Source organism: Heterocephalus glaber, unplaced genomic scaffold, assembly GCF_053883595.1.
Source record: "Heterocephalus glaber isolate CG9 unplaced genomic scaffold, H.glaber_assembly_v1.0 deba00000818, whole genome shotgun sequence".
NCBI classification, from domain to species: Eukaryota; Metazoa; Chordata; class Mammalia; order Rodentia; family Bathyergidae; genus Heterocephalus; species Heterocephalus glaber.
Window position 1 is genome coordinate 5,448,491 of NW_028258164.1, and position 13,390 is coordinate 5,461,880.

General features: G+C 40.2%; 1 protein-coding gene across 3 annotated transcripts in view; it reads left to right on the top strand.

Annotated features, from left to right (window-relative positions):
- Window positions 1-12,919, top strand: part of Col12a1 (collagen type XII alpha 1 chain) — a 114,933-nt gene extending 102,014 nt beyond the window's left edge. For 2 of the 3 annotated variants that reach the window (XM_013065253.3, XM_087207762.1), the window contains 8 exons: window positions 155-208; window positions 1,610-1,681; window positions 6,175-6,210; window positions 6,317-6,383; window positions 7,589-7,777; window positions 8,678-8,746; window positions 9,703-9,873; window positions 11,982-12,919. In XM_013065253.3, the coding sequence (XP_012920707.1) occupies window positions 155-208; window positions 1,610-1,681; window positions 6,175-6,210; window positions 6,317-6,383; window positions 7,589-7,777; window positions 8,678-8,746; window positions 9,703-9,873; window positions 11,982-12,121 (798 nt within the window). In that variant the 3' untranslated portion in view covers window positions 12,122-12,919. Of the gene's footprint in view, window positions 1-154; window positions 209-1,609; window positions 1,682-6,174; window positions 6,211-6,316; window positions 6,384-7,588; window positions 7,778-8,677; window positions 8,747-9,702; window positions 9,874-10,808 lie in introns of all 3 variants that reach the window. The other variant, XM_013065254.3, reaches the window with a different exon arrangement.
- The last annotated feature ends 471 nt before the right edge of the window (window positions 12,920-13,390 follow it).

The following is a 13,390-nucleotide window of genomic DNA, read 5'->3' on the forward strand; positions in this document are numbered from 1 at the left end:
CTTTGTGTTGAAAGCTTACCTATTTGACAGCAAATTGGGCCAGATTCTTCTCACCATCCTTTTACCTTTAGTGACCTGTGGATCATCTGTTTTTCTCTCTCTGTCATTTGATCATCACCTCCCTAATCTGTAATCAATTTTATGTTTACAATAGGGCTTCACTGGAAAAGATGGTGCAATGGGGCCCAGGGGCCCCCCTGGGCCACCGGTAAGAGCTGAATGGCTTGTGTCATCCTCCTGTCCCTCAACCTCTTACCCCTGCTTCCATCTTGGTAGAGAAGAGCCAAGGAGCTTAATCTGAGGTGCATTGCATCTGTGCTGGGGGCATAATGTCAAGGGAGGCATTTGTTTTCATTTTGCTAAATCAAAAACGTGCTAGAAAACAGATGTGTTTAATCAAATTATATTGCAAAAAAAAAAAAAAAAAGAAAAGAAAAAACCACAAACGAATTTAGCTACTGATTAGTGAGTGCCTCATAGCAAATGGTTGGGTAGTGTGACCTCTGTGGCTGCCTCCTCTTCTAGAATTTTAAGACTCCGAGGCTATGATATTTGAATATCAAGTACATTTATTAGTGAGCAACCATCAGTCATTTTGAGGAAGTAAGTTTCATCTGCAACTAAAGCAAAGAGTCTTCTCATATAAATCTGTGGGAAATCACTGAAGCTAGTGACTGTGAAACTGGCATTGGTGTTGTCTGCATTCAGGAGAGACTACAATTAAATTGTTTGAGGTGATGGATACTAGCCATGTCTATATGGTAGTATATTAAGATTTGAGGAAATACATTAGAATACTTTTATCATTTATGCTTATTACCTATGTTTTCAGGTAAGGGAGGTTTAAATGCATAGTAAACTTTCATTTTAGGTATCTGCTACAGAGTTTAAAATATACACAATCAATGGGATCAGGATTGTTTTATAAAATCTGATGATTCCATTTTAAGGAAAATTTAGGCATTATTACATGATATATTGGCTATTATATATTATATATTACAAACATTCTACTGAGGATATGGTTAAAATGTCTGGAAGTTGTATTGAAAGCAACAGGGAGAAATTCTTTGGTTTGTGGAGGCAAAGAACGCAGACCTGATAGGAGAGAACTGGAGTAGGGAGAAGTGCCTAAGAATAAAAGGAATTTCTAGGCTGCAAGCAAAATTACCAGAAAACAAGGGAAGGCAGCCTCCATTGTGCTAACTTAGCAGAGTTCACGCTCTGGCTTTGGAAGGGCTTTCTGGCTTTGAAGTAGAAGCAATCTATCAAATAGGAATTGGTTTCTGCAGATTCACTTTGTAACCAATTTACTGGGATCAGAATCTGTAAATTGTGAAACTGATCATAAATATGCAAGTAATTTTTCAACTGGTCTCAAGATATATTTGAGAACTTCACAGTCCATAAAACTTGAACTGGAACTTTCAAGACTTTTTTTTTCCCTTTGTGTTACCTTAAAATTTGGTTTTACTCTTTTTTTAATGTGTAATTATGTTGTTTCCTTTAAAAGCTTTTAAATTTGGCTACAGTTACTTAGTTCACTATGCAGGATTTTCCCTTGGTCATAATGTCCTTTGGTCATTGCCTTTGTTGACTTGTGTTGTAGGGAAGCCCTGGCTCTCCAGGCGTCACAGGACCAAGTGGGAAACCAGGAAAACCCGGAGACCATGGCCGACCGGTAAGTGGGCAACTTGCTTGTCTACCTACCTTCCTTTCCCTGCACTGAGAAATAAAGAGAACTGCAGGGAGGAGGCATGTGTAGGTCTATCTGCTGAGGATGTGTTTGAAACATTTGTTGAGCCTATCCTAAAGCCACAGATCTGACTTGGTACAGTTGTAAAGCTTTTCTCTGTGGGTTGATGTCATATTCTGGGATGTGGTCATTGAGTTTCTTTCAAAGGAGAATGGGATTATGAGCCAAGATGCACATGTCTGCACTGTGTAAACAGTGCTTCAGAACTGGATCAACAAAATGATTCGTTTTATTTAGAAGTTGCATGCTGTTTAAGAAAAGAAAGCACATGACAATGTTGTGTGGTGCCTCCATCCTTGTTTTGCAAGTGTCTGTTCTTTTCTCTTTAGTTGATGTTAATCCCAGAATTAAAGGATTTACTGGGTTGGGGTTGCAGCTCAGAGGCAGACTGCTTGCCTAGTGTGTCCCTTGGTTTGATTCCCAGCACTTTAAAAAAAAGGGACTTATCAACTTTAGTTGGTCATTTAACTTTTTTTTAATGGTCCTTCCTCAATTTACACTCAATTTAAATTTCTCTTGCTCAGATATTTCGGTTGAAAATTGAGATAGTACTGTAGAGATCAGGTTTTCAAATTAATATCTCCAAAACTGAATTTAAAGTTTCTAAAATGTCCAGAACTATTTGTAATGACTATTGGGCTTTATATCCTTTACACACTTACCTTATTTGTATGTATTTATTTCACCTAAGACACTTATGGATAAGTTGATGCTGCTAGATCCCTGAAGGCAGCATCTGCAGCTTTTACTTCAGTGTAATCTCTAAACACTGGCAATAAAAATAATTTCTACAAAAGGGCAATTATGGAGTATTCATAAATTTAAAAATTAGAAAAATGTCAAAATAGCCACAGCAATTAGAAAAGAGAAAGAAATAAAATGAATAAAGATAGGGAAGGAAGAAGTTAAACTGTCATTATTTGCTGATGATATGATACTCTACATAGAAGACCCAAAAAGTCTGCCAAAATACTTCTAGACTTAATTGAAGGATTCAGTAGAGTAGCTGGATACAAGGTCAACACTCAAAAATCAATGGCTTTTTTGTACACAAATAACAGACTCACTGAGAGAGAAATTGGGAAAGCAATTCCGTTCACAATAGCATCCAAAAAAATGAAATATCTAGGAATCAATCTAACAAAGGAAGCAAAAGACCTCTACACTGAAAACTACAGCACTCTGAAAAAAGAGATGGAGGAGGATATAAGAAAATGGAAAGACATCCCTTGTTCTTGGGTAGGAAGAACCAATATAGTGAAAATGGCCATACTTCGAAAACTGCTATATAGATTTAATGCAATGCTAATTGAAATCCCAACAATGTATTTCACAGAACTAGAGAAAACAATCCAAAAATTCATTTGGAACAAGAAGAGATCTAGAATAGCAAAAGCAATTCTAGGCAACAGAGACATGGCAGGGGATATCACAATCCCCAACTTTAAACTAAACTACAAAGCTAGTCTGATAAAAACAGCATGGTACTGGCAAAGAAACAGACCTGAGGATCAGTGGAATAGATTAGAAGATGCAATCATCCTCACTGGAGGAAAAATAGCCTCTTTAATAAATGGTGTTGGAAAAACTGGATTTCAACTTGCCAAAGATTAAAACTAGACCCATACCTATCGCCATGCACTAAACTAAGATCCAAGTGGATTAAAGATCTAAATATTAAAACAGAAACACTAAACTTGCTGGAAGATAAGGTAGGTAGAACTCTTGAAGACATTGGCATAGGAAAAGACTTTATGAACAAATAGTAGCATGGGAACTAGCAAAAAGAATCAACAACTGGGACCTCATCTTATTAAAAAGCTTCTGCACTGCAAGAGAAATCACCAACAGAGCTAAGAGACAGCCTACAATGTGGGAAAAATTTTTTAGCAGCTGTACCTCAGACCAAGGACTACTATCTAGAATCAATAAAGAACTTAAAAAAATGAGACCCCCCCCAAATTTAAAGACCCAATTAAAAAATGGGCACGTGAAATGAACAAACATTTCTCAGACAAAGAAGTAAAAGCAGCAAATAAACATATGAAAAAATGCTCAACATCACTGGTCATTCGAGAGATGCAGTTGAAAACAACACTGAGATTCCACCTCACCCCAGAAAGAATGGCTGCTATCAAGAAATCAACCAATAACAAATGTTGGTGGGGTTATGGGGAGAAAGGAGCCCTTCTCCATTGTTGGTGGGATTGCAGACTGGTGCAACCACTGTGGAAATAAGTATGGAGATACCTCAAAGAATTAGGTCCCATTTGACCCAGCTATTCTTCTGCTGGGTATCTTCCCAAAAGAATTAGAAGAATCATACCACGGTGATATATGTGCTCCCATGTTTATAGCAGCACAGTTTATAATAGCTAAAGCTTGGAAACAGCCCAAGTGTCCATCAACTGAAAAGTGGATAAAGAAGATGTGGGGTTTTTTTGTTTTTTTTTTTAATAAAATGGAGTACTACTCAGCCATAAAGAACGAGAAACTAGAGACATTTATTGCTAAATGGATGCACATTGAGGCCATACTCGTAAGTGAAATAAATAGGACATACATGTGTAAATATGAAATAGTTTCTCTGGTGTGAGAAACTGAAAGTGTAAATAAGGATTGAAATGATTATAATGAATAATTGATAATGTGAAATAGGAAGTAAAGGTCTAAAGGGGTAGGAGAAGTGGGAGGGGAAGGGGAAAGGAAAGAAGGGAAAGGAAAAATTAAGAGAAAATGAAAAAATGGAAACAAAGTCTTTGTAAATAGGGAAGGGTGGAGGGGGTGAAGGGAGAACAGGAAGTGGGGAGAAAATAAGAACCAAGATACATCATGTAAAGGTACAAGTTCCCAATGATAAATGTAAATGTATTTTATACCTAAAATGTACCAATAAAAGAATTTAAAGAAAAAAAAAAGAGAAAAATCTCAAAATAGCAGCAAGTATCAAAAATATTCCCTGCAATTTGCTAAAAACTCCAAATTAAATAATACTGGTATTTCCACAAACTCCCAGTACTTTTGCAAGGAGATAGTAAACTCAAGTTTTTCTTATGAAAACTGTAATTTGGTATGGAGCAGTGAGCAGGACAAGTCCCTGCCTTCACAGAGCTCGCAGAGGGGCCTAAGAGTCAGCACAATGTAAGTGAACAGCAGAGCATCCCAGTGTGAGGGGGACATGCTGCAAGAAGAAACAAGAGAGGCAGCACAGGGCTGCCAGCAGTGAGGTGGCAAAAAGGTTCCAGACACCGTAGATAGGCAGGGGCCCTTGCCAAGAAGTGTCCCTGGAGTGAGGAAGGGAGCAAGCTGTTAGATCTGTAGGAAGAGGGTTCAGGCAGAGGGACCAGCATGACTTAAAGCCCTGTGTAAGGAGTGTGCTTGGGCGATGAAGGGAACATCCAGGAAGCATGGCCACCTGAAGGGACGGGGACCAAGGGGAGGAGGATAAAGAGCAGGGTCAGATAGCTGGGCAGAGGTGACCGAGTGGACAATCTGACCCACGATAAGGAACTTTTACTTTATTCTAAGTAGGGTAGAAAACCCGGTGAGCCAGAGGAGTGACATGATCTAATTTTTGCTTTAAAAAAATCTTTCTGGCTTCTGTGTGGATAACTAGGGAGGGGCAAAATGAGAAGCAGGACACTGGAATCGTTAAGGTAAGCATCTTGGTTTTGTTCACAGTGGTTTCCATGAAGATGGTAAGAGGTGCTTTGGTTTGAGATACTGTCTGAACATCAGATTTGTCAGGGATTTGGATGTTCCTTCTTTTGGCAGCCTGGAACTGTATTACCGAAAGACAAAAACTTCCTTCGTATATAGAAACCTTTACCAAAGATCTCTTGTGGCCATGAGATGCCTGTGACTGAGCAGAGACAAAGACTCAGTGGTTGTGTTAGGATGTGAAACCATCTGGGTTGAGTTATTTAATAAGGGGAACACCTGGTTTCTTTGCTACCTGGTGCACAAAGATTCCCTGGATGAAGTTAGAGATACATATTTAGCAAAGGGTCTGACAAAAAGCCCACTGGTTCTCAGTGGAGCTGACTGCAGACTAACTTCCTGGATATTCCATGATAACCAAGTGATAGCCCGATCTGAATAGCCCTATGCTGCGAAGCATGATGGCAAAGGTGTAATCTTCATTTGTGTCTTGGCTGCAGCCCTGCATTGTGTATATGGCATTACAAGACATATGCATGATACAGAACTTCTCTAGCAGTGGCCATAAAATTCATGTCTGAGCATATTTTGGAAGGCATGTGTTTCTCCAAAGAGCTGGAGAGGTTAGATTCCTTGTAAGAGAAAAGCAAAGTGTGAATAATATGGATATAAATGTGACGTGTCATTTTGTTAGTTCATTAGACAGCAGGACTGTTTCAGCTTGTGAGTTTGTGATATATGAAATTCCTGTATTTCAGGGCCCATCAGGGTTAAAAGGAGAGAAAGGCGATAGGGTATGTATTTCTTAAAATTTGACTTTTATTTATTTTTTGTATTAAATGTTGAAGTCTGAAGCTACAGCAGTAATGTGCTGACGATTCTCTCGCTTTGATTAACCAGGGAGACATCGCTTCCCAGAACATGATGAGAGCAGTTGCGAGACAAGTCTGTGAACAAATGATAAATGGTAAAGCTTCCTTTCTTTTTACTACACAAATGATTTTTAAATCAATTGCAGGGAAATGGAGAGTTTGAGTCAAAAAGTTTCTAAGAATTCTATTTCTATTTCACTCTTGGTGAGTGCTTGCATTTCTACAGTGTTGGTTTTTTATCTGATTCTACAAAACTAATGATAGTTTAAAGATTTTCGCTAAGGTAAAAGAATAACCCAGGACACTATAATGGCCTGTTATTTCTATATTCAATCCAGTACAAAAATCATACTTTTAAAAAGAGTTTCAATTTCCATATTAGGATTTTTAATGAGTTTCATCAGGTATGGCTGGAAGCAGCAGACTTTTTAAGTACTAGGACATTGGGTCCTTCAAGTTATGACCTTTAAGCTGTTCTATGATGTAAAGGAAGGAGGACCACCATAATTAATTGGGTCATAGAAATTTCCGTGGGGGGGCTGGAGGTTTGGCTCAGTAGTTCTGCTGCCTGCCTTGCAAACTCAGGGTCTGAGTTTGATCCTCGGTACCAAAAAAAAAAAAAAAAAAAAAGAAAAGAAAAAAGAAATTTTGGTGGGGATCTTTTGCTCCTTATTTTTCACAGATTCGTCTTACTCCATGAGGCCTATTAAAAATAACACCCAGTGCCTACAGACTGAGTGCAAGCCTTACCCTCAGGCCCACTCCTTGAAGAAGTTTTAATCAGTGTTTCTCAAAGCGTGGTCCAGAAGAATACTTGACCTACAATCACCTATGTGGTTTGTTAGGGATGAGTTTGTAGGCCATGCCTGAAGCTGATAAGTCCTTGTTTTTGGAGATGGGGTCCAGCGATGTGTATTTTCCAACGTACCCACAGGTGATTCCAATATTCATCAAAATCTGATTATTATTGCCTTAGGTACATAGAAGAATGGTACAGTTTTTAATTTAATAAAAAGGTTCTTTGTTAAGCCACATTATTTGGCATCCCTCAGGATGATCTCCGAGCCACCTTACACTTCAACAATGCCTGTAGCTTATAGGTCATCCCTCTGTGGGAGACTGTTTATCAGGGATCCAGGCCTTGGTCACTGGAGGGTCTTCTTTAATTTGGGGGATGCTAATCACAGAATGTTTCGTGGCAGGAAGAGGCATGGAGATGGGTTTTACTAGACATGGAGGGGTCACTCTCTAACCCCTGCCTATCGGGCCTCCTACTCACAAGCCTCATTTCCATTTGCAGGACAGATGAACAGGTTCAATCAGATGCTGAATCAGATTCCCAATGATTACCACTCCAACCGCAACCAGCCAGGCCCACCAGGTCCTCCAGGGCCACCTGGCAGCGTCGGGGCAAGAGGAGAACCAGGGCCCGGAGGGCGGCCTGGCTTCCCAGGCACGCCGGGGATGCAGGGGCCTCCTGGGGAACGAGGTAGGCTTTTCTGGCTGCTACACAGAGATACAGGGAGAAGTTTGCAAGTGGAGGAACTAGGCCAGTTGACTGCTTTCCTTAGTCTTGTTTGGACAGTCCCTAAAGCCACCTGTCTGCCAACCTGACTCCTTTAGGTGAGTTGTAGGCCAGAGTGGTCTGTATCTTAGAAACCAGGATGCTTTGCGCAGCTCCCAGTAAAGATGTGTTGCCATTTTCTGATTTTTTTGTTCTTGTTAGTGGGAAATACTGAATCTTGGCAAAATAAAGCCAGCACCAAAATCTTGCTGTGACCATGGCAAGAGTTGAACAGCAATGGAATTCACTTAAGCAGCCCTGTAGTTTCAGATCCAGATTCTTTCTGGGGCTTGGCATGGGTCTTGTATGTTTGTTTGACTTTAATTTCATGGTAGATAAGTGCAATTGAAGGAAAAGAGAAAAATAGAATTTTCTGATTCCAGATGTTTTAGGACTCAGGAGGCCATCTTGGTCAAAAGAGTAGTTAATATTTAAGAGAAAGCTTAGCTATTTCTATAATTTGGATATTTTGGATGCCATACTAATGGAGCTACTAAAGACAAGGTCCATTTAAGATTGTTTTTCAATAACTATTACTATTTGTTCAACATTTCTGTTCCTAATTACTATTTAAAATATATTATACATTTGTGTCCTTCAAATAATTTTCCCCCTGATTTGTAGCCAGAGTTGTTTCTTGGCCATGAATCTGGAATTACACAAATGTCTAGAAAGAACTTGGCTCCAAAAGTGAACTTCTGTGAAAAATTAGTTTCTGCTTTCACTAAGGAACTGAATTACTCGTATTGAGTATTGTCATTTCAGACAGAACTGCATGTTTGCAGATAATCTTGCCCTGTACTTTCTCTTCTTGCCTTTCCTTAGGCTTGCCAGGAGAGAAGGGTGAAAAGGGCATGAGCTCCCCAGGACCTCGAGGGCTGCCTGGGCCCCCAGGTAGGTTTGCCAGTATAAGAAACAGGTAATGGTGTAAGTAGTAAGAGAGCACCCAGTCCCCAAGGGAGCCACAACTTTATCTTGCTGTGGGGCATCCATACCATGACAGTAAGTTTTTAGCAGATCATTTTTATGTTCCCTCTGTTCAAAAAAACAAATGTCTTGTGTTAGGCATTTACTGTAACTTTAATATGTCTCATTAGTGAAAGAGGGCTGCTATTTTTGTTTTTAGGGAATTGTGCATGTTTTGTTTGGCTTCATAATCCTTTAAGGATGGATACATTCCTTATTTTTTCTAGTAGATTTCAATATGGGGCTTGTAGGCTGAAAAAATGTATTAAAAGTCTTGACATACTGCAAAATTTCCTTTATAGCCTCTTATGATATTTTGCAAAGAAATAACAATTGTCCACTTTTTTATGCACTTTGGTAGGTTGAAAGCAAATTTTTTTCTTTATTATAAAGAACCAAGGTCAGCCCTATGGTTAAATCTTTACATTTATGTTAATCATAAGTAAGCATCACTTGATGTAGAAATAACACTGTTCGCTTCAGGTAATCTGGAGATGGGGGGAAGACACCTATGTGTCTTGATGGTGGTCCCATGGGAGCTGAGTTCTCAGGTCCTCCCATGCCTGTGATACAGGGGGCAAAGCACAGAACTCCCTGATATGTTTACTTTGGCTGAATTCTTGCTCTATCAGTATCCCCTTGGTAAGAATTGTTAAAATAGATTTCTGAAATTAACTCTTGCTGAGTGACTGGCTAGAAAGTTCTCTCACTCATGTTGGTCCATACTCTTACTCATAGTGGGGACTCCCTAAGGAAACAAGTTCTTACCACAGTTGTGAATAGTCTCATCTTGCTATGGTGCAGTGCCACTCAAAGTGTCTCTGACTGCCTCTCGAGGTATATTTAACCAGAGGGGAAATACATTTGTTTTCACTCCACACCAGGTCCTCAAGGAGAATCCAGAACAGGTCCACCAGGGTCCACAGGTTCAAGAGGTCCCCCTGGGCCCCCTGGTCGTCCTGGAAACTCAGGTATCCGAGGACCCCCGGGTCCTCCTGGATACTGTGACTCGTCCCAGTGCACCAGCATACCATACAATGGGCAAGGCTATCCAGGTACGTTGTTGCCACTGTAGGAACCCAAATCCAGCTGAAGAACCTTTATGCAAATATAGGAAGATTGGTTTAAGGATTTCATGAAGACATCAGCTCTTTCAGTTTTGTATTTTGTTTGTATATTAACAGTGCTATCTATCTTCTAAAGCATAAAACAATGTTTCATTATTAGGATTTAAAATAATTACAGTATTTTCCTGTATTTCTCCATTTATCAAATCACATCATAAATCTGTTCTTATTTTTCCTGGGAGTCCAAGCAATGCTGCCAATTAACTTTTTTTTTTTTTAATCCAAAAAGGAACAGGGATTTGTTGAATACAGTTATAGAATGTCCAGAATAGATAAACTAATAACATAGTGCAGGTAAATGAAAAATTCATTGTCCGTGGAATACTTAATAAATTTGAGGTTTAATTCTTTCTAAAGTGTTGTTAATGAAATTCTACTATTTGGCATTTATAGAGGACAGAAGTTTCCTCTGCCTGACTCTGGGGGATATGAGGACCAGAGAAGTGCGTGGGGCTATAAAACAGTAATGCTATGGTCAACAGTGACTTTTTCATTAGTGCACCTTCAAGCATCTTGCAAATTTAAAAAATGATACTGCTGTTTGATATGGTATGCTACTAGCAAGTAGTGCATGAGTAGTTGAATATCTAAATATCTATATATCTATATATTTATGTGTACACCTATGACCAAAAGTCATAATGAATTTTCCTGTATTTTTCATATGCAACCCATTTGGAAAATTACTATTCAATTTGTACAAAGTAAATTTAAATTACCACTGCCTTATGGCATGTGTGGGTAGATGAAAATATATGGATATATATGTATATACTTTAACCATTACATAGGTAGATGGATGTGTATATATTTTTTGCATAATAATTTGACTTTTAAAAACTATCATCTTTGACCTGTTTCAGGTTCCGGCTAACAAATTTTCTAAGTCGCCAGTGCTGCTTACAGTTTGAATACATGAAAATCCTGTTTCTGAGATGTCTTGCGCACGTGCTTATTAGGAAATGAGTCTGTATGGAAATCTCACCACAGATATGGTTAACGAGCCGGGTCAACATCATAAAGGAGGGTGGAGACTCTTTATACTAACTTGAATGAGACAAAAACAGTGGTGTCAGTCTGCTGCATTTCAGTAATAATGCAGAAAGCATATATATATATTTTTAAAGTTCAAACACAAAGCCATGAAGAGCCTCTGTTGTGAAAGAGGTGCATAATAAAACTACTAACCAGTGGAGACCATGCCATTTTAAGAAAAGCAATTAACCTGGTTAAAAAGAGGTGTCTTATGTAAATAATAAACTAATGTGGCTTGTACATGGTTTGTATGTGATCCTGTCCACTAAAATCATTTAACAGCTCTACCATAAGCTTCTGCCTCAAAGCTGCTGGCTGTGAGCTCTGCAGAGTAACAACTCCCAGAGGCGCCTCCTCCTGCCTTGCTTGTGAGCGATGTGCGATGCGATGTGGCTGATTCAGGGCTTACAACTTTCAGTGGTTTTTTTTGTTGTTTCGTTTTGTACATGTACTCTCATTTGGGTTTTGTAACTGCAATTTTCAACCAAAAGTTTAAACCACCCCTTTTCCCCTTTTTTGGTGTAGTCCCTGGTGTCCTTCACCCACTAGCTGTGACTCGGCAGGTGAGGGAGGCCACAGGAAATGTCATGTACTGTATGTTACCTGGTGACAGTCACTTCCCACCTCGAGTTCAGTTCCCAGGAGCCAATAAAACTCCTCGCCTCTGCCTCCTCCTCTGTCCAAGTTGTTCTTTGTCTGGAGGGGATGTGTGCAACCCGGCCTTGGTTCTCTGCCTTTGCAGGTCCTTGGCCCAGTCTCTGATCCTTCCCAGGTATTCGTGCAATGATTGTGTTTACTGCTGGATCTCTGAAGGTTTTTTTTTAAAAGTGCCATTTCATTATTTGATCACCGAATTATCTCTGCAAAGGGACCTGACCAGAGCACCGTCACCTGTCTGTGGTCCTGGGTTGAGCCTGGCACCCTTCTTAGGGTGAGGGGCTGGGGCTGGGCCCTGTCCCCGCCATGCTGATAGTGCTGTAACCGTGCTGTTGGTCGCACAGAGCCGTTCGTGCCAGAGGGCTACCTGCCCGAGAGCCAGCCCTTCGTCCTGCCGGTGGAGCCCGAACGGACTGCGGACTACGAGGAAGACTACGGCGCCGATGAGCCCGAGGAGCCGCGTCCGGGCCCTGGGTGGGCCTGAGCGTGGCAGGGAGGTCGGGGGTCGCGTTCAGGGTAGAGAGCAGTGTGCCACTTTTCGGTGACGTTTCTCAGGCGTTGCTTCACCCACGGGTACGTTTCTGACTGCAGAGAGCGTTGCATCTGCGGGATCCCAGCTCGAGGTGCAGCCCGCAGATATACTTGCCTCAGCCTCCACTCGCTTAACGAATGCCTGCTCACTAAAGCTGCTCAGAGAGAAGGTGCCCTGCAGGGCAGCTTCAGCGAAACGCTTGGGTTAAACTGGAACTCAGCGCTGCTGTGCATTTCCAGAGAGCAGATTATCTTTCCCAGTATTTGTCTGCAAATAGTTACACCACAAGTTAATTCCCTCCTAAAATCACACGGGAGAGAAGCGGCACCCCATGCAACTTCCTATCTTCCCTTTCTCTCTTCTGTTACATGTTAGGCCCTAAACCCCGCTCATGCATCTCCCTGGACAACCACAGACCTTAAGCCATGTAGCTGAGGTTATTGTATCAGCTGGACACAATTCCACTTCCCCTTAAATCTCCTTGTTCTAGACACACTAACGTTTATGCCGAATTGCATATTACTCTGCAGAGATGGAATTGCATGTTTGTGTTGTATATTTAGTATGAACTTCCCCCCCCCAGAACATAATGTTTCTTAGTTATCAAAAGCAGTTGGAAAATGTTTGCAAGACTATGAACATAGAATTGCTGCTTTTATATTTTAACTGCAGATTGTGAATTTCACTGCCTTATATTATTTATTTCTGAAACAAAAGAGGCATTTTTCAATAAAACTACTGAAAATTTGACATGGCATTTTTTTTCTTTGAAGGGCCTTTTGGACTGCTCAGGCAGTTGTCACAACAAACAAGTTCAAATCCTTGGATATGGTTACAAATCTTTCTAATGCTATTAAATTATGCTAAATAACTTTAGATTTTTAATGATATGGTGAAGTCATTGGAAGAGAGTGGAGAGAGCCTTAAAAAGCCCAGCAGATTCCAAAAGCTTTATTAGGAACATAGAGGATGTATGGGTTGGGAAAACAACTAGGTATCCTAGGAGACCCCAAACAACCAAACAATCTCTAAGAACCCACAGGGTTTTGTGTGCATCTAATTACTTTCCTATACTGTTCTCTGCCCAATAGCAAGTTTCACTGCAAAAAGGAAAATTCCTTAATGGAAAATTTTACATTTAGCAATACCTTCCTTTTCCCACTTACAAATGTAGTATGATTCTGAACATCAAAGAAAACAATATAAACATTGGTTTGAAAG